Below are 23,135 nucleotides of genomic sequence, written 5' to 3' on the forward strand. Positions count from 1 at the left end.
ACTACATCATAAAACATAGGTCATATATGAGCCACGTCGACAAGTTAAATGACCTCAATTGTCGGAAGACTAATAAATTGGACATATTAGATCAAAATTGAAAGTGCAGAGGTGTTTCTTGATGAAATTAGAAGTTCAGGGGACTGAATTGATTTTTGGACCCAAATTACAGGGTAGTAATCAGTATTTAGCCCAATTTATAAATACATTTAAAACTATTTAAATTTTATTTACAAAATAATATAAATTCAAAATTAACTAAAATAGAGAGCACTGATACAGACATATTTCTAAAGTGGCGAGCCAAAATGACTTTTTTAGGTACTTTGGCTAAAATTTGATTAAAAAATGACTAGCATTGTTAAAAATGCTCTAAATGTTAGATGTTGTAGAGGCTCGTCCTTCAAATTTAGTTTTTTATTATTTGGTTGATGAGATATTTTTCTCTAATAACTTATCAATAAATGTTCTAAGTGTGAATCTTCGTTCCTTCTTTACTAAAAATAAAAATAAATTTAAATTTAAATTTAAAAAATATAGAAGTCGAACTTGGGATCTACCTTTATATTTTATTGGAGAAACATATCTTACTACTTATTTGTCGACCATAATATAACCAATTTAGTCTAGTACCACGTGGTCTACTTGCAATGGTGATTATTTTGTGAGTGAAAATTTCTAAGTTCGACTCACAAATTAGTTATTGAACTTTTTTAGTTGTCTCTTGACGTTTCTACTTGTCTCTTGACGTTTCTACTAAAAATATAATAAAATCAATTTAATGATGAATTGTATAATGTAGATTCAAACATTATTAATCAATATCACAATTAATAATCGAATTGATGTATATTCAAAATTTGTGAATAACAATGAAAAAAACTGCACTACTCTCTCTCCCGCGGACTTTTAGGGTTCTTTGTTAAGGACTTCTGTTACCTAGGGGTCAATGAGCCATATTCTAAGATATATAGTCACCTGGTGGTGCGGTTCATTTTATTGTGAAGAGGTCTCCTCTACATAAGCTAGTTGGGTGCTGCTGTAGGTGTGATCTCCTTGAACACCCTTTGGGAGGTTGTCTGGTGCCAATTTCAATATCGAAAATTAGAGAGGGTTTAACTTCAAATACTAGGGATGGTAATGGGGAGGGTAGGGTAAGGAGATTAAATTATCATCCCTATACCCGACTTCATTCTCCACCCTCTTACCCGCCCCAATCCCCGTAATAAGAAATTGAGGATTCCCGTCCCCGTCCCAGTCCTCATTGGGGATTAGGTCCCCGTACCCGCCCCAATTCCCGTTAACAATATTACTTATTTATTATATAAAACTTCATACAGATAATTATGGATTGTAAAGTATGAAGTTAAAATCAAACATCAAAATAAAATAAATTCTTTATTTCAATCAAACAAAAATAAATACAAGTCTCGCTTAGAAAATAACAATAAAAGTCTGCATTCGACAAAAAAATTCCACAATCAACTGCTTAGTGTAACCTAATAACTTGCTCATTCACTCCAACAAGGTGAAGTGAATAATATCAAAAATATATTGACAGAATTTAAATATTGACAAAAAGATGAAGCTTACATAAATATTTATTTATAAATAATATCAAATATATATATATATATATATATATATATATATATATATAGAATTATTCTCAGGTGCGGACGTCCGTACCGAATTTTCGGTACGGATTTCCTGTTTTCGACCACTTTCCGGCTACATTTTTACATCTAAACCGTTCAGTTTTTAGGCCCTAGTGTATAGATCACCTCTACAAAATTTCAGCCAATTTGGTGATCGTTAAGGCATCCAAAACTGCATTTTACACGAACGGACCGAATCTGTCGAACCAGAACCGTTCGTATTTATAATGGTAAATTGCAGTTTTGGATGCCTTAACGATCACCAAATTTGTAGAGGTGATCTATACACTAGGACCTAAAAACTGAATGGTTAAGATGTAAAAATGTGGCCGGAAAGTGGTCGAAAACAGGAAATCTGTACCGTTCGCTCGGTACGGACGTCCGCACCTGAGACGGACAGTATATATATATATATATATATATATATATATATATATATATATATATACATGTGGAATATATATATTGGTGCAGTTGTGTAATGTATAGATCATCTCTGCAAATTTTCAGCCAAATTGATGATCGTTAAGGTATCTAACTATTTTAAACCAATGGACGAACTAAATCTGTCCAACCTGAACCGTACTAGCTTTAAGGCAGTTATCAATGCCTTAACGATCATCAATTTGGCTGAAAATTTTCAAAGATGATCTATACATTAGTATATAAAAATTGAACGGTCGAGATGTGGATATGCGACCGAAAAGTGACCCTAAACTCTAAATGCACACTTTAATTTCAAAGCGCAACTCCGCTCTGGATAGAATCTGTATATACACACACACACACACACACACACACACACATATTTCAGACAATTTTTATTAGGTGGGTATGGGGATGGGGATGGGGATCAAAATACCATCCCTGCCCCGTACCCGATTTCAGAATTAGAATACTGGGGATCTCCATCCCCGTTACCCTATTACCCTCGAATTTCTTTCAATTAGGGTCGAATACTCGATGGGTACCCTACCCGATAGGGATTATTGCCATCCCTATCGAATACTAATACAAACCCTTGGATTAGGGTTCTCAGTTTCATGTCTTCTGGTGGTATAGAACTCTTTCAAAACCAAAATGCTCATTTCTCTAGTCAAAGACAAGTTTGCGTAGCGAAAATGAAAGAGGGTTTCCCCATTTAGTTCCCTGTCAATCTTTTGTTACATGTAACGGTGGGAGACCAAAAGATATTTTTATTTTAATTCTAATCGTATGCAGTAATAAAATCTCTTCTTTATAAAGTCAGCGAAAAAAAAAATATTGGCAGCGAATAAAGTCATACCTCTGTAAATTGTTAAGGATATAAGTAAATCTGTAAATTGACCGGATTTGGAGAGCATCGACCTAAATCCGAATCCGTTTAGTAATAAAAATTTTCAACCCGACCTGATCCGTTAACTCGGTGGATTGTTAATAACTCAATCCAAATCCGTATCCAACGTACTAATAGATACTCGATCTTCTAATCCGATAAACGGATATTGTTAGATTGTAATAATAATATTAAATTTTTATCACGATACTTCATGAAATATTAATAAAATATTATATATTTCTAATATAAAAAAATTGTAGATTTATTATTTTATATTTAAAAGTAATAAGTACTCTTAATATTTTATAATTAGTAATCTTAGGCCCTAATCACAATTGGCAACAATAAAATTCTCTCTCGAGAAACCCTAACTCGACGGCAGCCAAAGTTGTGAAACCATTCTCGTCCGGCGGCAGCCCTGGCATCTCGGATGACTTTTGCCTCGCTAACGCCACACGGTTTTGCTGCCGGACGGAGACTAAATGCGACTGTTCAAGTTTTCCCTTGTGAATGGTGTTGCTCAAGCTTTCTGGCAAGCGGTGTTTGGTTTCGGATTTTGGTGCGACATCTCTGGGAGGCGGCCGATTTTATTTTGATGGTGGCTTGGATTGACGGTGCGGCTCAAAATCTGCAGTGGAGTGGATCGGGGAAACCGAAAACGGGGCAAGTTCGTGGTGAAGTTGCTAGTGGTGGCGGGGTTCGTCGTGATTTGGGTCGTGGCGGTCTTGGCTAGGGGCAGCGAAATCATGGCGGAGCAATCACGGTGGCGGAGTTGTGCTGGGAGAGTTTGGTGGTCTGGAGGTGAAGGTTGCATCTGGGCCAAGCCGGGCCTGCTGGTCCTTGAGTGGGCCTTCTCTTGGGCTACCTTGGACTGCACAACTTTGGGTTGGGGTTTTTACCCTGGGCCCTAGGCCCATAAAAACTCTCTTTGTTTTAGGGATCCTATGTTAGTAGTTTTACTTTCAATAATTCCCAGAGTTTTTAGGGATCTATGCACTTTATGTGTCTCTAGTGCCTCTGCAGTAGTACTGAAGGACGATTACGCTAGTCTCTACGAATTTGATGTATAATGAGTGGACCTATTTCTATGTACCACCGTAGGTACTACCACATCTTCTTGATCTTTCTAGTTAAAGGTAGCAGAAGGGTATGTAATGGCCATTCTAGCATGTGATGAATGATATTGGCACCCGATTTGGGTTTGGTTCAAAAAATATTTTATAGTTAATATTTTGAAAAACGATATTTTATTAATACAAAAATAATATTTAATTATAATAAAAAAACAGACCAAATCATTAACGGATTGGATCAACCTAAATCCATGTTTTATTCGTTAAATAAACTGATTAACAGATTCGAACCATTAACGGATCAAAGGATTAAAATTTCAATCCAAACCAGTTTAATAACCACGGATCCAAAACATATATGTATCAAAATTCGGTCCGCTTACGCGTCTAGATGTAACCTTAGGTTCTATTACTTTTGGTCCCCTAACTAATCTGGGTCCTAATCTAACCCAAATCCATCTATTTTAAATTCAAACTCTGCTAAATTGAATAAAAATTTTATATTTATTTTGGTGGAGCTGAGGTTCAAATTTTTGTGACTTCTATTCTCTGCCAAATGGTGGAGAGAATTCTCAATGACTTCAATAAGTCTCATTTGGGTTAGTGTACTTTGAGTACCTCAATTGCGAGTATTAGGGCAAGTTCACCCGTTGGCCGCCACGGCGGCGGAGGCTCCGGTGCTGGCGATGACGAAGTTGAGATTCTCCAGAAGATTAAGAAAGCAAAAGTTGCCGACTTTACAGGACTCGCCGGTGACGGTGATGACGTAAGCGAGTTAGTAATATACCCACCCAGTCAGTATTCAGAAGGAGGTCGATGATGATATCTCAGTAAAACCAGACTAATTTCCCGCCGCATGCACATGAACCTGAATGCCCCTCAAATCTGGCCTTAAACTTATGAGAGTTGGGACTCAAACACTAGACATGTGAGTTCCATGCTAGATGGCTCAACTAACCTTATCACACTTTATTCTCCAATTTTCTTTTGTCTTAATTTCACTAAGCCATTCACTCATTAATTAGAATTTCGCTCCAAATCAATACACATAAGTTCTTTAGATAAGTTTCGAGTTGGTAAGAGCCTCCCCACACCCGGGTTCGAATCCCGCCGATGCTGATTGAAATTAAATCCAAATCAATTCTTGGTGGCCATGGAGGAGGAAGCGTACTGACATGATCTCCCGATACATATTAATATCTGGGTCTAAGAAGCCTTTAAGAAACTGTGTGATCTCGATTAAAGAAAAAGAAAAAAAAAAGTTTTTTAAGAAACTTGTTTGGTTGTACAAACAAATCTTACGAGGTAAGTTAAAGACTTTAAGTTAGGGCCCCCCAAAAAAAAAAAAAATCTTTTCTTCCGCAGAAAAAGTTAAAAAAATATCTTCCCTTTTTCAAAATCCAGGTCAGACAAACCACGTGCCGAATACCACAGCAACGGTCCAGATCAGCCACCTCAGCCAATCGGAGCGCTCTCATTTCTTGAGCTGCTTATCGACTATAAACGGCCTACATTCCTCCACGTGACCACAGGATAGGCGTTATTAACGTCTTCATCCAACTGGACCAAATTCACCTCATTCGCTCCCAAGCACACTCCCCTCTCTCTCTCTCTCTCTCTCTCTCCCATCCCCCTTTTCCCAGAAATTCCAACCCAATTCAAACTCTTCCAAACCCTCCATAATTTTCGGAATCTCATTGATCGTCGTTCATATCCGTGACCTATAATTCTATCCAATATTGTTGTTTGTATTAAGAGAGAAAAAAGAAAAAAAAAAAAAAAAAAAAAGAAGAAGATAAAGTTTGGTTGAATGGCGGACTCGGACAACGACTCGGGAGGCGGGCACAACAGCCCGGGAGGGTATACGAAGAGCGAGCTGTCACCTCGGGAACAGGACCGGCTGTTACCAATTGCCAACGTCAGCAGGATCATGAAGAAGGCGCTGCCGGCCAACGCCAAGATCTCCAAGGACGCCAAGGAGACCGTGCAGGAGTGCGTCTCCGAGTTCATAAGCTTCATCACCGGCGAGGCCTCCGACAAGTGTCAGCGCGAGAAGCGGAAGACCATCAACGGCGACGATTTGCTCTGGGCCATGACCACCCTCGGCTTCGAGGAGTACGTCGAGCCGCTCAAGGTGTACTTGCAGCGGTTTAGGGAGATGGAGGGGGAGAAGAGTAGCATGGCCGCGCGTGATAAGGACCCGACCGGCGGGGTTGTTGTGTTTGAGGGCGCTGGGAGTGGCGGCGGCGGCGGTGGTGGTGGTGGTGGTGGAGGGGGAGGAGTCTATTGGCAGCATCCGCCGCAGCAGCAGCAGCAGCAGCAGCAGGGACACGTGTACGGCGGTGGCGGGTTTCATCAGATGGGAGTTGGTGGGGTTGGGATTGGAAAGGGTGGGCCCGGGTCCAACATGGGTAGGCCCAGATGATTGATTATAAAGCTACTTCTGCTTTTGGATCCCCCCGTTTATAATTTCCATTGCTAATTTGCTGAGTGGAGTCTCAAACACTCTCTGTAGACTCCCTTCTTGTTACTATTTAGTGTCCTGGATTAAGAACCTTCTATTTATAAAAAAAAAAAAAATAGCTTGTGAATTTTAGTAGTTCTTGTACATTTTGTGTTTCGAACTGAGGGCCGGAATTTAGGTTAGTTTCTACGAACGACACGTGATCACGCTTAAATTCTTTGTTATGAAATAAAATATAAGACAGGAGCGCGTGACATAATGATAGAATTCACATTTATTCAGTGTAATGATGATAATATCATTCACCATAAAGAAAATGGATAAAGTGCAAATGGCCAATTGGATTGGAATTGAGAAGACTCACAAGAGGACAGGTTGAAGCTGATTTTGGGGTCTTGGTCTTCTGCTATGGATAAGGATCAAAGTGTGGAAATGGAAGGCCAAAAGGTCAACTGTCATTTCAACTTCAACTACAGTAGTAGACTGGTAGTACGAAGCTGAAATACAGAATACAGATTACAGACCAGTGATTGGCCAAAGCAAAGAATTACCACCGAAGAAATGGCCTTTTTTTTCTGTTGTGGGTATTTATTCTACTTTGCCGGCAGCATATTAAGATAAGATAATAATAAAGAATATCAGTTTTTTTTTTTTTTTTGATTGTTTTTTTGATATAGAAGAAAAAGAACTACAAGGCAAATTCAGGATAACAACTCTCTTCTAACTGATTCAAAAGAAACATTGAACCGGAGACAATTTAACACCTCTTTATCTTCATGGAATCATGGTCATCATTTGCTAATATATCAATAACAGAATTTACCTTGAAAAATGGCTAAATTGAATGAAAGCACACTTTTGAGCTAGAAATGATGTCTCGCACCAAGGACTTTATGCCCCAAGGAACTGCACACCTACCATTACACTATCAATGAGAACTTTGGAATCTCATTCAACTCAAATTTTCAAACAATCACAAAAATAAAATAAAAAAACAACAGTTTAGAGTTCAAAATAATGTTATCTTTTGTCTGCAGCAAATGAATGATTTTCAAACGCATTTCTTATAAAAAAAAATCAAAAGTAGCCAAATGTTATAAAGTAGGGAGAAGATAGAGAAAGAATAATTGGGAGGAAGTAGAAGTGTTCTCATTCAGTCTCGTTAGCCTCCTTTATATGGTGGTAGGATTTACATCAAAATACATGACTAATGAGTATTTACATGAATAGCCACATAGATAATAATATTTACAACACTCTCCCTTGGATGTCCACTAATGAATGATGGTATTAGATGAACTTATTGTTGCCTCGTTAAAAACCTTGCCAGGTAACAAAAATCCAATGGGACAAAAATAACCCTGGTCAAAGGACAAAAAGAGCACAACGCGCATATATCCCAAGTAGCATACTTCTGGATGCTCCCCCTAATTGTTGCAACCTTCAAACATATATGTGGTAAAATATATGTATCTGGTATCACTAGAGTGAGACCATGTGTGCTTTGCATATAGAGGCTCATCACGAATTTTCATACCTGCAACAATAAAGCAGTACCAACAAAGCTAGATAATTTTCATTAGGATTAAATACTGTTTACTCCCTAGACTTATAGGGTTTCATCGTTTCAATCTCTGACCTTCGAATTTCACCTAAAAAGTCCTTAAACTCTCAATTTCCTCCCAATTGGTCCCTGCCGTCAAAATTTTCTGTTAAAGTTGCTGAAAATGTCTATCATGCCCTCACTTACTTTGTTTTTTTAAATTTATTTTTTCTCGATCTCTCTTTTATTTATTTTTTTCATTTCACCTCTTGAAGGTCTGTGGATTGGAACCATCTTGATGAGGAGATGAACAGAAGGAGGCGAGAGAGCTGGAAGAAGGAGAGGTAAAAAGAAAAATAAAAATAAAAAAAGAGAGGAAGAGAAATATATATATATATATATATATATATATATATATATATATATATTAAAGTAAATGAGGGTATAATAGACTTTTTAGGGGAAGATAACGGATTTTTTGACGGATGCTTGACGACAAGGACTAATTGGGACGAAATTGAGAGTTCATGGATTTTTTAGGTGAAATTCGAAGGTCAGGGACTGAAACGATGAAACCCTATAAGTATAGGGAGTAAGCAGTATTTAACCCTTTTCATTACGTCTTACCTCATATAATAAGGTTAGAAAAATCTCATATGCTCAAATTCATACTCAAAGCAATAACTAAACAATATAAATAAATTGACACATTTTGCTTTGTATAGTTTAAAACATTGAAAAATTATGGCATACCTAGCCCTACACATCAATATCTTTGTGTATTGATACGTCTCATATAAGCTCTTTAAGAGCTCTAAGTAATTCAAAACTTTGCAAAAGTTAGAATATGTTGCAACACTATAATCATAACTCGAATTCTATTCCGTAGTCTTGTCATAATACTTATTGAGGCAATTTAGATCACATTGACTATAACAAAATAAGTACATATGAGCTAGCTTTAGACTCTTTTATTCCATAAGTGAGCTTCAGGCTCTTTCAACCATTCATGGACTTGCATTTGAATCCTTCAAGGATTTGATAAGCAATAGGCTTATAATGAGGCTTATAATGACACTTTACTTTTGAGATTTTGCTTTTAGCAATGTGTCTTTAAAATCTTCATAATATATGATGACAATGTGCCATAAATCTCTCGTCAATATAACAGCTATATGTAACACTGTATTTATAGAAAATTGTCATTCTTATAAGGGAAGATATTCACAATCTCATGTCTCTATAAATAGACATTGTGTCATAGTGATTTATCTTTACTTTAGTAAATACTCTTTTGTAACTTGTAGGGTTCACGGTCCAAGTATTTCAATACGTTTCAAATATTCAATTTCATTGGAATTGCCTCTTTCCAATTTGGCCAATAATATGCTTTGTCGACATTCATAATGAAACGCGGTATAACATAAATACAGCCCTTAAAAGATTTTTGGTAGCTACCATATGTAAATTATCATCGATGATCATTAATCATAGATCTCACACATTCATATATACATGCATTAGCTATATTAAGCTTATTGATATTGGGTACCCATGCCACTTCTGGGGCATACATTGTCACTTTCGAGACAATAATCTCTCATAGATGAATCACGTAGAGAATTGGATCTTTTTACTTATAATCTCATGTAGAGCATTATAGGGTTTGTATAATTTTTCCTTTTTGGGGGCTTAAAACTTTAAACCTGGTGGATACATTCCACACAAATTCACGCCACTATTCAAATGACAGTACTCTTTCCTCCCTCTAATGGCGGGACTGTCTTATTATGATCATGCGTAAAAGATGCGTTCAAATATCTATCACTTTCTTTGGAGTGAAGATCTTCATTGGTTGGTGGCGAATCCAAACCAACTTTTAGGTCAAAAACATTTAATTCATGAGCATTAACCATATTGATGTATTATTGTATCACCAATACATCATTCCCTAATATTGGTGTACTTACAACCTTTGTATGTGTAGCCATATTAGGTGCTCTGACATTGTTTTATGACATTGTCTTCAGGAGAACCATGTCATTTGCATACATGTATACCACAAATCAAATGGGGTATAGATTGTTTGTGATAGTATGGCTGGTTTTAGGGACTTTAACCCATATGATTTTGTCACTTTCTTTTATCAATTCACTAGTTTAGATATTTCTCGAAGTCAAAATGAGATGGTGGATAAATATCTCACACCAATTCATATCGTTCTTCATGAACAATTTTTCTCCCCCTCATTGCAGGAGGATTGTCCCATTAAAGTGATAACTCACAAATATGCGGTAAATAAACGATTTGCTTATGAGTAAGATTAGTAGTCATCAAACTTGTAAGTGATTTCACACAACATGGTAGACAAAAGATGACGTAATTGATCATGCCAAATAGTGTATTTGGTTCATGACATTATATATATGCCTCAATTTACTGTAAAAATCTGACACAGTATATATCAAATAGTAAAAATATATCATATAGCAAAAAAAAAAAAAAAAAAACTTCTCCAGCCATATTGAAGGTTAGTGCATCAATATTTCAAATACCAACATGATAGTAGCTCATTCGGAGCCATAGATCAAGATCTACAACTCTTGATATGGGTGTTAGTGTGTTACCTTAGCTTCAGTAAACATTAATTGTAAAATACTGATAATTGGAATGGACCAACTTTATTTTGAACTGCTGGCCAAAATGATATACTCGAAATTTCAAGTTGAAGACTATAATCCATAATAATAGAGTAACCTTATCATGTGGAGAACCTCAAGTTCTCTGTCACAGTGTCACGTATATATTTATAGTCATAAAGAGGAGGAACTTCAGGCCTTCATATAATTGGAGATCCAAAAAACTTGAGATTTCAAATTTTTTTTTTTCCATTTTGTAACAACTTCCTGAGGAACATGACTTTCTAAGATAATCAGATTAAGAAACATTTAGTTTCAATGGAAACTCAAGAGGTTACAATAAATTTGTGAAATAACACAATAATGCTTTCAATTTGCTTATTGTAAGCAAAAGACATCACGCATGTGAAATGAATCTCAATGTTCTTATTAATCAATGCAGCTTAATTTGACTAGTGCCCTTTCGAAAGCGGCTTGATAAAAACTCATATAGTGTACAATAGACACACGCCCAATTTACAATTTCCTCACATGTGTGGATGTTAGGACAATATTTACATAGACTCTCCTGCCATGATCCATTTCTAGTGGCATTTCATGGTATAGCCATCTCTATGAGAGGGAGAGATTATACATCTCTGGTAATATTGGAGGCACATGATGCAAAGAGACAATAATATGTGCTCTTCTGGAACCATCAATAAGATATGTAAGATTTGAGATGTTGTTATATTAGCCTCATAAGCATAAGCCTTAATAATATTTTCTGGACACCATGGATAAAATTGCATTGCCTGAAAGTCACTCAAAACATAAGTTTGAAGATGACACAAATCAAATTTGTAAGAATTGAACGGTGGATCTCATAGGATATACACGAAGCTTCTGGTCCGTGTTATACAGTTAAAACATGACGTTCAATTATTGTATTGTTCTTTAATGTAGATTAACATCAAATGCATTTTGAACTTCTGGCCAAAATGATATATTCGAAATGTCGAGTTTAAACTTCATGACCATAACTTATGAGTAAAGGACTTTAGATGGTCATCTAGTTAGTTTGATCATTGAGGAACTTCAAGTCCTCATGTAAGTAAGGATCAAGGAACTACAAGTTCTGATCTCTTTTAATTACAAAATTCATGATCACAAATTTGGGGTATACTCATACTCATTCATCATAAACCAACAATTAAATATCTGCTTACTTTTAAATTGGTGTCAAAATAATCCGCTCAAAGCTTCAGGTTTGAGGTTGACCCAGATTAAAACTTTATGATAAATTGTCTATATATTCACTCGAGACTTATGGCTCGAGTCTGCACAATTAGAACTCCAAGTTTTAAGGTGGAGTGAACTTCTTCTTGTACACTTATAAGATAACAATAAAAAAGTTTTAGGTAAGCATAAGAAAAAAAACTGTATCAATTGACATACGAAAATTCACTCGAAACTTATGGTTCGAATTTTTTACTATTAGAACTACAGGTTCTAAGATTCCATGTGCTCAACTTCAAGTTCAAATAAATTTGATGCTCGAAACTTCAGGTTCGAGGTAATTAAAGTGAAGTTTTGATTTCACTTTTTAACTAATTTTTATTTTGTATTGAAAGCTTCAATTCGAGTTTTTACTGTTACAACTTTGGGTTCTAGTATATGGTACTTTGAACTTCTGGTTCAAAAAAATTTACACTCGAAATTTGGAGGTTAGAGATATCGGATTGCTGGTCCATATAAAAAAAAAAAAGTAGTGTAACAAAAATACAAAACAAAATAGTAAAATGGGAAATTCTAGTATACGTCGATGTATGCCATACATTAACTTTTTTGAATATTTTAGACCGTCGGATATAATTAAACTGAGAATATATCTAACGGTTCAGAATATTCAATAATGGTGACTTGCTCACCTGGTAGCCTTTTTTTTTTTTTTTTTGCAAAATTCTGAATTACATATCAACCATAAAATTTGAGATTTTCTCAGAAAACCCTAAATTGAAAAGGCACATAAGAACTCGTTCAATTTCTTCCGTACAAATTTTTCTTTTGCTCTGATAAAACCCTAAGTTGAAAAGGAGAAGACTGGAGGAATGAAGAATTGCATTGAGGAATGATAGATTTCCCAATACTCGTAAGTTTTCTGGTACCCAAATCTCTCTCTCTCTTCAACCATGCCATTATATCTTTGACGAGGTCATGATTTATTGTTTATGATTCTCACAATGAGTTCTTGCAGGTTGGACCATCTTGGACTCTTGGTTACTTCCAAAGGACTTTTCTTTTCGGGTGTCATCACATACTTTTGAAGTAAGATTCTTGCTGTTCTTGAATCTTGATTCTGTCATATGCAATTACCTTTGTTTGTTTCTTTCATGTCGATGAATTGGTGTAGATATGGTGAACGGTGTGGCAAGAAAAGAGAATATTCACTTAAATTGTGATTAGTTTTGCTTCATTGCACAAACTTTTTTAAAAAGCTGGATATGCATAGGGAAGAGCCAATATGAAGATTGATTTCACTTTATCTATATGTTGAGTTAGTCTCTAAAAGTCTATTTAGAACATAAGTATTTACTTATCGTGTTATTTATGTAGGGACATGGGTATGAGACCGGTCTTTCATTATGTCAACAGTTACTAAAAGCACGCAGTTTGTTTCCCGAGAGATACTGGTATTGGATTGGTAATTAGTCTAACAGCTAGGGTTTCCAATGGGTCCACGATCAAGTAACTGAGTGGATTCTGTTTAATATAAGCTCGAAATAAACTAGGCAAAACGATGTTGAGGATGGATTGGATCGTAACTTAACTCCTAAATTTCTATATGAGGTATTTGTCAGTAACAAAACATGAAAACTCCCCATAATGCAGTAATTGGATATGAGGTTTAGGGTTTGGACGTGACAAGGGAAATTCTCATGCAATTCATGCATTGCTTGCGTTTGTTCAGTTTCAGCCAAGTTAATAGTGCTTTGTTTTTTTGTTTTTTTTGTATTTTAGCTTCAAATCTTTTTGAGTGAACATTATTTCTTCTGTTCATACTAAGCTTCTGATATTGATTGGTTTGCAATTCTCCTTTCTTATCCTTAAGGTCACAGATTCTAGGGTAGGTGTATTTCATCACAAAACAAAACTTTGACCCATGCGAAATCCCATCAGCTAAAATTTAACCTATTAAGGACCCATTTCATAACGTGCTCTCAAATCCAAGCTCTAGTTCTTGGTTTAGAAATAGAAAACTCATTAGGGCATAAAAAAATGACTAGTTCTTCTAGTATTCTATTCGAGGATTGGACAAAAGGGTGGTTATGCTTTTTTACATAGAAAGTAACTGTTATCGATGAATAGTGTGAGCATGTATTGTAGTCCAATCTAAAGGTAAAAATTCTTTTGGATATTTAAGATTAAATATGATATATGGGTGCACCTTCTTTGTTGGCTTGCAGGTGGAAACTGAGGCATCTTATTTGTTATTCTCAAATGCATCTCATCCCACTTGAGTTGAACCAATGTAAATATTGTTGAAAAGAAAAAGAAAAAAAAAGGCATAGCTATTGATTCATTTGTTGTCATGTAAGGAGACAATAAACTAAAATCTTTTTACTTTGATCTTTCATATAAACCAAGAACTAGCTTTCGTTTCACCATCATCTACTCCACAATCCAAAACACCCAAAAGACTCCATTTTACAAATCCCAAACCCTGTTTCTTCCTTAAATTGGTCTACTATGTACGTACATATTATTCCCAGTACAGTAATTTTGTTTTAATAATCCTACAGGTTTCAATTTGATATAGATAATCCATCTAATTATGTTGCATATTAGTTTGTAATCTCAATCTCTGTAATTTATTTTATTTTATTTTAGGCATGGATGGATCGTATGAATCTTCAATGTGTAATGGAAGTGACGGTAATGAAATGCAATACAAGGGAATTCGATATGATAAGTTGTCTACAGAAGACCTTAAAAGGCAGGAGTTTAAGACTATAGAGGAAGCTGAGTCCTTTTACAATGCTTATGCAAAGGCCATGGGTTTTGATGTTAGAACTGACTACAAGAGATTAAGTACACGCACAACTGGGAGAGTCACTTCATTGCGGATGGTTTGTTCTGCTCAAGGGAAAAGAAGAGAAGAGTACATGAGTAACAAGAAAAGAGTTCGCAGGCCAAAGAAAGAAACAAGATTCAATTGTCCATGCTTGTTCAAAGTAAGGTACTGTTCAAATAGTAATGCCTATATTGTTGGTGATTTCATTATGAACCACTCACATCAGCTTGCACAAACACATGAGTCCCATCTTCTTCGATCACATAGATCAGTTCAGGATCATCATTTAGCATTGGCCGCATCTATGCAGAGAGTGTCTGTTAAGCCTTGTCATACATATGAATACATTGTTGATAGATCAGGGGGTTTTAAAAATGTTGGGTTTATTATGAAGGACTTGTACAACAAGTTAGATTCAAGACGTCGAGAAATTTTACTCGATGGTGATGCAGAAGCTCCACTTGCATATATGAGAGGCAAAGTTGCCATAGACTCGCATTTCTACTGCAAGTTTAGCATAGATGAAGATAACAGGTTGGCAAATATGTTTTGGAGAGACTCCAATTCTCTAGTGGATTATACTTGTTTTGGAGATGTTTTGGTGTTTGATAGTACCTACAAAACCAATCCTTATGAGAAGCCGTTAGTGTTGTTTGTTGGTTCAATCAATCATTTATCGACCACAGTTTTTGGTTTTGCATTACTCATAGATGAAACGATTGAGACTTACAAATGGGTTTTGGAGACCTTTATATCGTCTATGAATAACAAAAGGCCTATTGTTGTCTTGACTGATGGGGATGAAGCAATGCGAAGGGCTATTGAAGTGGTACTCCCCGGTTGTGCTCATCGGCTGTGTACATGGCACATAGCAAAGAATGCCCGGAGGCACTTGCATAAGAACAGTGTCTTTTCTGAATTTAGACGTTGTATGTGAGATGAAGTAACTCCAGATGGTTTTGAAAAACGCTGGAATGCTATGGTTAACACACATGGTCTCCACAATAAGGATTGGGTTAAGATGATGTATGAAAAGAGGCAAATATGGGCAGAGGCATTTATTAGTGGCCATTTTTTTGCCCGTATGAGAAGCACTCAGAGATGTGAGGGTATGAACAGCTATATGAAGGGTTATCTGAAAAGCGGTGTGAAATTATTTGAACTTATTCCGGCACTTGATAGGGCATTGTTACGGCTTAGGAACAAGGTTGTGGAAGAGGATTTTAAGTCCAATAAATCTAGTCATGTCCTTACTTCTTCACTTCGAAAATTGGAACAGCATGCAGGTATTATTTTCACTGATAGCGTGTTTGAGCATCTACGTAAAGATTTTAGGACACAACTTTATTCATGTCCTTCTTTTTTTTTTTTTCTTTTTTTTTTTAAACATGGAACATCATGCAGGTACTATGTTCACTGATAGTGTGTTTGAGCATGTACGTAACGAGATTGATGGGGTAGGCGATTTAGTAACATCTCGAACTATGGTGTTTGGTTCAAGTCGTGTGTACTTTACATCTAGTTACAATGACAACAAACAAGAGATTGAGTACACGACGGTTTACTATCCTGATGAAAACAATCCTCGTATGGAGTGTTCATGTAAGCTGTTTGAATGTGAAGGCATTCCATGTTGTCATATATTTAACGTTATAAAACATGAGCGTATGAATGAGATTCCTTCATCCTTAATAATGAAGAGGTGGACGAAGTCTGCAAAACATAATATGCAAATATCAATTCATGAAGACAACGTCCCTAATAAAGCTATAGAATTTGCCAGGTACATACTTCATTTAATTATATTCAATAATTCTTCTTGTTTTACACTAACTTCTTTTTTTAACAACACATTATGATTAGTTTTACGCTCATTTGTGAATCTTAACTGATGTCTTGTTATAATGTGATGAACAATCAATAATAAATCATATATCGTGCAGGTACGGCGATTTAAATTGTTTTGGAAGTAAACTGTGTTTTCTTGCATCGAAAACAAAGGAGGGCACGGACATCCTAAACAGAGAATTCATCCGACTAGAGCCCATACTATCAGACTTGTGGAAGCAAGAGAAAGAAAAAATTGTTACTCCAGAGCACTGCAGTAATATTATAAAAAATCCAATCAAGGTGAGGACCAAAGGCACCCAAAAGACCACAAGTATTAAAAAATCTAGACAGTGTAGTTGGTGCAAGAACTATGGACACACAAAAACGACATGCCCGCAGAAAAAACGTCGACGAAATGGAGCTTGAAACATTTGGTTGAAACAAAGTAATAATTGTTTTCTATAAACAAAGAATTTTTCAATTTTTGACCAACAATTATGGTCAATCTAATTTTGTTAATGTACATTTTGTTTACAATGAGCAGCACATTAGTTATTTATGATTACTATCATTACTTCAGTTTCGGTGCAAAAGATCTGTCTAAATCCTTTCTTATGCTTGTCCACATCTTATTGTGTATTAGGCATATCTGCCTTAGCAAACAACTTCTTTATCAGTTTTGGCCATCATTTTATCCTTTTGTTATCTTTTGGCGATTTTCATTTGGGTTGCTTTGAAACTTAGTAATTTGAGCATTCAAAACAAAGAGGCTATAGATGATGAATACAAAATAACATTAATATCAAAGGTGCAATAACATGAAGGTCCAAGTACAATAGACTCTCAATACCAGCATTGGGACTTCGCTCAAAAAATTGTAAATAAGATATTCGAGTAATAGTAGTTAGTTCATCACCCGCAGTAGCATATAGTGAGTTGTAATGCACTTCGCTCCAAAAGCTCTGAAAAACAACACAAAAGGGTGGTCAAGTTTGAAGCAAAAACATAAAAGAAAAAAGGAACAGTAATAGCAATAATTCAAGTGGCAGCTAGATTAATCTTTACTGAACTAAAATGATTGCAACAGTATCCAATTCAGAAAGATCTTCACCCACCCATTTAACATATAAATGTTTTCTTCACTCTCATTCATCATACCCAACATATTAGAAATACAACTTATATCTAATACAACTTGATAAATCTGCAGATCGGAAAACAGAAACAAGGCAATATACAACCAATTGATATTAGAAATATGGAGTGTAAATCAATTAGTGTAACCCATGAAGCAATGACCATATGGACTAGCGTCTAAATCATATAAACCAATTTGGATAACTCAAAGATTAACTAATAACGTATTATGTATATGAAACAAAATGACACAACTAATATATGTACAAAGGCTCTTGGCTCCCACGAGATCACGTCAACCCACTGCTCTTGGCTCCCACAATATCACAATTGTAATTGCCAAATTTGATATTCCTCAGTGTATGTATTATTCTAGGGTGATGTTATTCACACACTCATTTTCTCTATTCACACACCCCGTCTATTTTTTTATTACTTTAATTCAATTTATTTTTACAAATTACCTTAACTACCCTCCCTTGCAATTTATTCACACACCCCCTCTATTTTTCTTGTTCTTATACATCAATACATGTAAAACTAGCACAGTAGTATGTGCTTATATATGCGATGAGGTATCCAGAAAAAAAAAAATCAAAGCGTCAACGACTTCAAAATTATCAATCAACTCAAGTCAAAACCATGATTAACACGCTGCCCATACCAAAATCAAACTAAGACGAATAGAACGCACAAATTTAAAACTCCTTGATGCACCAAATTGCTGAGAAACTGACCAAGCGCAATGGATTGAAATACACTAAATAATTTGAGTTAGAATCTTACCGAGAATGATGGATTCAAAGGGGCTCGAATGATCACTAAATTCATATTTTTCTTCCATGTCTCCATTGCAAATTAGATGTAAAATTTTCTCCAAATATGGGTCTAAAATTGCTTGCTCTGCCATAATTGAACTTCAAAGCATCACATTAGAGAGATGGAATGACTATGCTAGAGAAGTTTTTGATGGAAAAGAAAAGAAGGAATCACAAAAAGTCCCCGTTTATGGGAAAATAAGGGTTTAGAATTTGGCGATGATTGACTTGCAAAACAGAAAAAAAAGAAAAATAATCAGAATTGCAAGGGAGGGTAGATAAGGTAATTTGTAAAAATAAATTAAATTAAAGTAATAGAAAAATAGAGGGGGTGTGTGAATAGAGAAAATTGTGTTGGCGTGAGTCATGCCATGTAATTAGGATTGTGAATATTGTGTATTATTAGGATTATTCTGTTGTTATTAGTTTCCTAATAGGACTCGATGTATCTTGTATATATACTCCGTTCTTGGAGAAGGTAAAAATCATATAAGAAAATCCCAAATCTCTTATTCCTTTGTTCTTCTTGACTTGGTATCAGAGCCGAGATCCATTCGGACTCGGTTTGTTCTTTCCGCTGCGAATATAGGGTTTTTTTGATTCGGTCCTTTTTGATTTGGTTGAATTGGTTCTTTTGGTCGATTGATTCTCTTGCCTTGGTTCTTGTTGTCGAATTGGTTCTTTTGCTTCTGCAAGTCGTGAATTGGTTCTTTTGCTTTTACAAGTTGATTTCATTTTTTGTCCATCAGTTCATCCTTTTTTGTTCTTGTGTCCGTCCATATCCTTCCTAGTTCTTTGGTATTCTTTTTGTTACAATTTATAGGGTCTGAAAAAAAAAAAAAAAAAAAAAAAAAAAAAAAAAAAAAAAAAAAGAAAGAAAGATGGTGGATTTGACTCTTACCGACGGGAATACTGGAGGATCTCAGAATGAAGGGGTGAACTCTGTGGCCCGTGAGGTTGTGATTGTTCAGAATGTGACAGATAATTCAAGTTTTGGTGTAAAGCTCGGTGGCACCAACTCTGGTTGGAGAGGAGACAATAATACTAGAGGACGTGGAGGACGTGGTGGTGGTCAAAGAGGCAAAGCGGCAGTCCAATTGGTGCCAGAACCTGACTTCTACAGCATTGTAGGGCAAGATCCCTCACAGGGTAATGTTTCCTTGACTAAGGAAACTCGAGGTAAATTTGGTGTTGCTTTACATGTTTCTGACTTTACTGGTAGTGATACATGGATAATTGATTCTGGTGCGTCTGATCATATGACCTATGATAATTCTTTCTTTATGTCTATGTCATCCCCTTCTATATCCCATGTTTCTAATGCGAATGGTGCGTCTTTTCCAGTCTTAGGTATTGGGTCTGTTCAGGTTACACCATCCATTGTATTGCATAATGTGCTTTATGTACCCTCATTGTCTCATCATCTTTTGTCTGTATCCCAGTTGGGGTCACAAAATAAATGCTCTGTAACCTTTTATCCAATGTATGTTATTTTTCAAAATCTGTGCACCAGGGTGATCATGGGTAAGGGAGACCTGAGGGGGAGGCTGTTTCACTTGGATTGCATGTACGCAGAGCCAACACAAGCACTGGAACAGCCTTTGGCCCTGACATTGAATTCTGACAGATTGAGTGAGCTATGGTTGTGGCATAGGCGTTTGGGTCATCCATCTTTTGGAGTTATGAAGAAGTCCATGCCTTCATTGTTTCTGGGAGTTAGTGAGTCAAACTTGCATTGTGAAACTTGTGCTTTGGCTAAGAGTCATAGGTCTAGTTATCCTTCGAGTTTTCATTCTAGTACTATGCCTTTTGAGTTAATTCATTCAGATGTATGGGGTCCTTCTAAACATTCTACCCTTTCTGGAATGCGATATTTTGTGTTATTCATTGATGACTTTACTCGATTATCTTGGGTGGTTTTACTTAAGTCCAAAGATTCTGTTTTCTCTGCTTTTACAGCATTCCATAAGCTTGTTCGTACTCAATATGATGCTCATGTTAAGGTCTTTCGTTCCGATAATGGGGGTGAGTTTGTCAATCATTCTTTTCATGAATATTTCCAACACCATGGCATAATACATCAAACTGCATGCCCACAAACACCTGAGCAAAATGGGGTGGTCTGAACGGAAAAATCGTCATCTTCTGGACATGGCTCGGTCTCTTCTACTTAGTGCTAACATGCCTAAGTATCTTTGGGGAGAGGCTGTATTGTGTGCTTCTCATCTAATCAATCGTCTTCCGTCTGTCCCTCTTCAAGGTCGTGTCCCACTTGAGGTTCTGTCTAAATATGTTTCTATTCCATCTTCTAATACTCTTCCTGCTCGTGTCTTTGGTTGTATTGCTTATGTTCATCTATATAAGAATTAGAGGTCAAAGTTGGATGCTAGAGCCCTTAAGTGTGTGTTTGTGGGGTATGATTCTCATCAGAAAGGTTACAAATGTTATCATCCTCAATCCCAGAAGTTTTATGTCACCATGGATGTTACGTTCAGTGAAGATGCATGTTATTTTTTGTCTCCTGTGACTCCTCATCAGGGGGAGAAGTCTTGTTATTATGAAGATTTGTTTCGTGGGCAAGATGGGAGACTGGCTTCCGAGTTCTCAAGGTTGGAGTGTTTGGGAACGGAACTTGACAAAGAGGACAGCAGCCCACCGAACGGAGAAGAGAATCTGGGTAGTTAGCTACTGACCAGTCTACCGGATCAATCTGATCGGTTAGCCGGAGAGGAAGTTCCCGATTCTGTTTCCAATGAAATTCCTGATGTCGCCAATGCCGTTTTGAACAGTTCTTCTGTCTCTCCCTCTCCTTCAGTGGTCTCACCTACTCAGTCGTCACCCGAGGTATGTTCTAATCCTTCTTTATCTAATACTCCTTCTGTGTCAGCTAGTGTTCCATCTTCTGTGTCAAATATTGTTCCCACTAAAACTCTGCCTAGTCCTTCTATGTTAGATAGTGTTCCTTCTTCTGTGTCAGATATTGTTCCCACCAAAACTCTGCCTAGTCGTTCCACCCGTGGTCAACCCCCGAAGCACTATGAACCTACTCTAAGTGCAAAAGCTAAATACCCCGTTGCTAATTATGTGTCGACCCATAGGCTGTCTAAACCGTATGTAGCCTTTGTGAATCAATTATCTTCTGTGTCTCTCCCTAGTAAAGTGCAGGATGCAATGAGGGATGAGAAGTGGATGCAAGCAATGACAGTCGAAATGGATGCTCTTGAGAAGAATTGTACGTGGGAGCTAGTATCATTACCACCCGGGAAGAAGACAGTTGGTTGTCGGTGGGTGTATACCGTGAAACACAATTCAGATGGATCGGTGGACAGGTACAAGGCAAGACTAGTGGCTAAAGGCTATACTCAGAAGTATGGAGTGGATTATGATGGGACATTTGCACCAGTGGCGAAAATTAACACAATTCGAGTACTTCTTTCGTTAGCTGCTAATCTTGATTGGCCTTTACAACAGTTTGATGTTAAGAATGCATTCTTGCATGGTGATCTGCATGAAGAGGTTTATATGGATTTGCCTCCTGGATATGGTACTTCTACTGGAGAGCAGGTGGTGTGCAGATTGAAAAAATCTCTTTATGGTTTGAAGCAGTCTCCCAGAGCTTGGTTTGGCAGGTTCACCAAGTTCATGAAGAAAATTGGGTACCGACAGAGCAATTCAGATCACACCTTGTTCCTTAAACATCGGTGTGGTCAAGTGACTGCCTTGATTATTTATGTTGATGACATGGTTGTGACAGGTGATGACTTTGAGGAGATTCAAAGGTTACAAGGTCAGTTGTCTTTAGAATTTGAGATGAAAGATTTGGGTAATTTGAAATATTTCTTGGGAATTGAAGTTGCTTGTGGGAAGGATTGTATTGTGTTGAGTCAGAGGAAGTATGTTCTCGACTTGCTGGCAGAAACAGGTATGCTTGACTGTCAACCTGTTGATACTCCTATTGAGCAGAACCATAGGTTAGCAGAGTATTTGGATTAAGTGCCTACGAATAAAGCAAGATACCAGAGGTTAGTTGGCCGGTTGATTTATTTATCCCACACTAGACCAGATCTAGCCTATGCAGTTAGTGTGGTGAGTCAGTTTATGCATAATCCCAATAAGACTCATATGGATGCTGTATTTCGTATTTTGCGGTATTTAAAGTCTGCTCCAGGGAAGGGATTACTCTTTTCAAAACACAGTCACTTGGATGTTTCTGGGTACACAGGCGCGGACTGGGCAGGTAATATTACAGACCGCAGGTCTACTTCGGGCTACTTCACGTTTGTGGGTGGTAATTTGGTTACTTGGAAGAGCAAGAAACAGAAGGTGGTGGCTCGTTCTAGTGCATAAGCGGAGTATAGAGGAATGGCCCAAGGACTGTGTGAGATGTTGTGGTTGAGAAATTTGTTGAGGGATTTGGGGTTCAGACAGAAAAAGGCCATGCCACTTTATTGTGATAATAAGGCTGCAATTGAAATTGCTCACAATCCTGTTCAGCATGATCGCACGAAGCATGTGGAGGTAGATCGACACTTCATTAAAGAGAAGCTGGATGGACAGGTCATTATGTTTCCCTTTGTTACTACTGAAGAACAGTTGGCGGA

At 36.8% G+C, this 23,135-nt stretch overlaps 2 protein-coding genes across 2 annotated transcripts; both read left to right on the top strand.

Moving 5' to 3' along the window:
• Positions 1 to 5,623: 5,623 nt before the first annotated feature.
• Positions 5,624 to 6,657, top strand: LOC133731886 (nuclear transcription factor Y subunit B-3-like). Its single transcript, XM_062159327.1, has one exon. The coding sequence runs from the start codon at positions 5,860 to 5,862 to the stop codon at positions 6,472 to 6,474; it is 615 nt and encodes a 204-aa protein (XP_062015311.1). The 5' UTR covers positions 5,624 to 5,859; the 3' UTR covers positions 6,475 to 6,657.
• Positions 6,658 to 14,567: 7,910 nt separating this feature from the next.
• On the top strand, positions 14,568 to 15,686 carry LOC133730583 (protein FAR1-RELATED SEQUENCE 5-like). The gene has a single exon (XM_062158143.1). The coding sequence runs from the start codon at positions 14,568 to 14,570 to the stop codon at positions 15,684 to 15,686; it is 1,119 nt and encodes a 372-aa protein (XP_062014127.1).
• Positions 15,687 to 23,135: the final 7,449 nt, after the last annotated feature.

Source organism: Rosa rugosa, chromosome 2 (genome assembly GCF_958449725.1).
Source record: "Rosa rugosa chromosome 2, drRosRugo1.1, whole genome shotgun sequence".
In the NCBI taxonomy this organism is placed as follows: Eukaryota; Viridiplantae; Streptophyta; class Magnoliopsida; order Rosales; family Rosaceae; genus Rosa; species Rosa rugosa.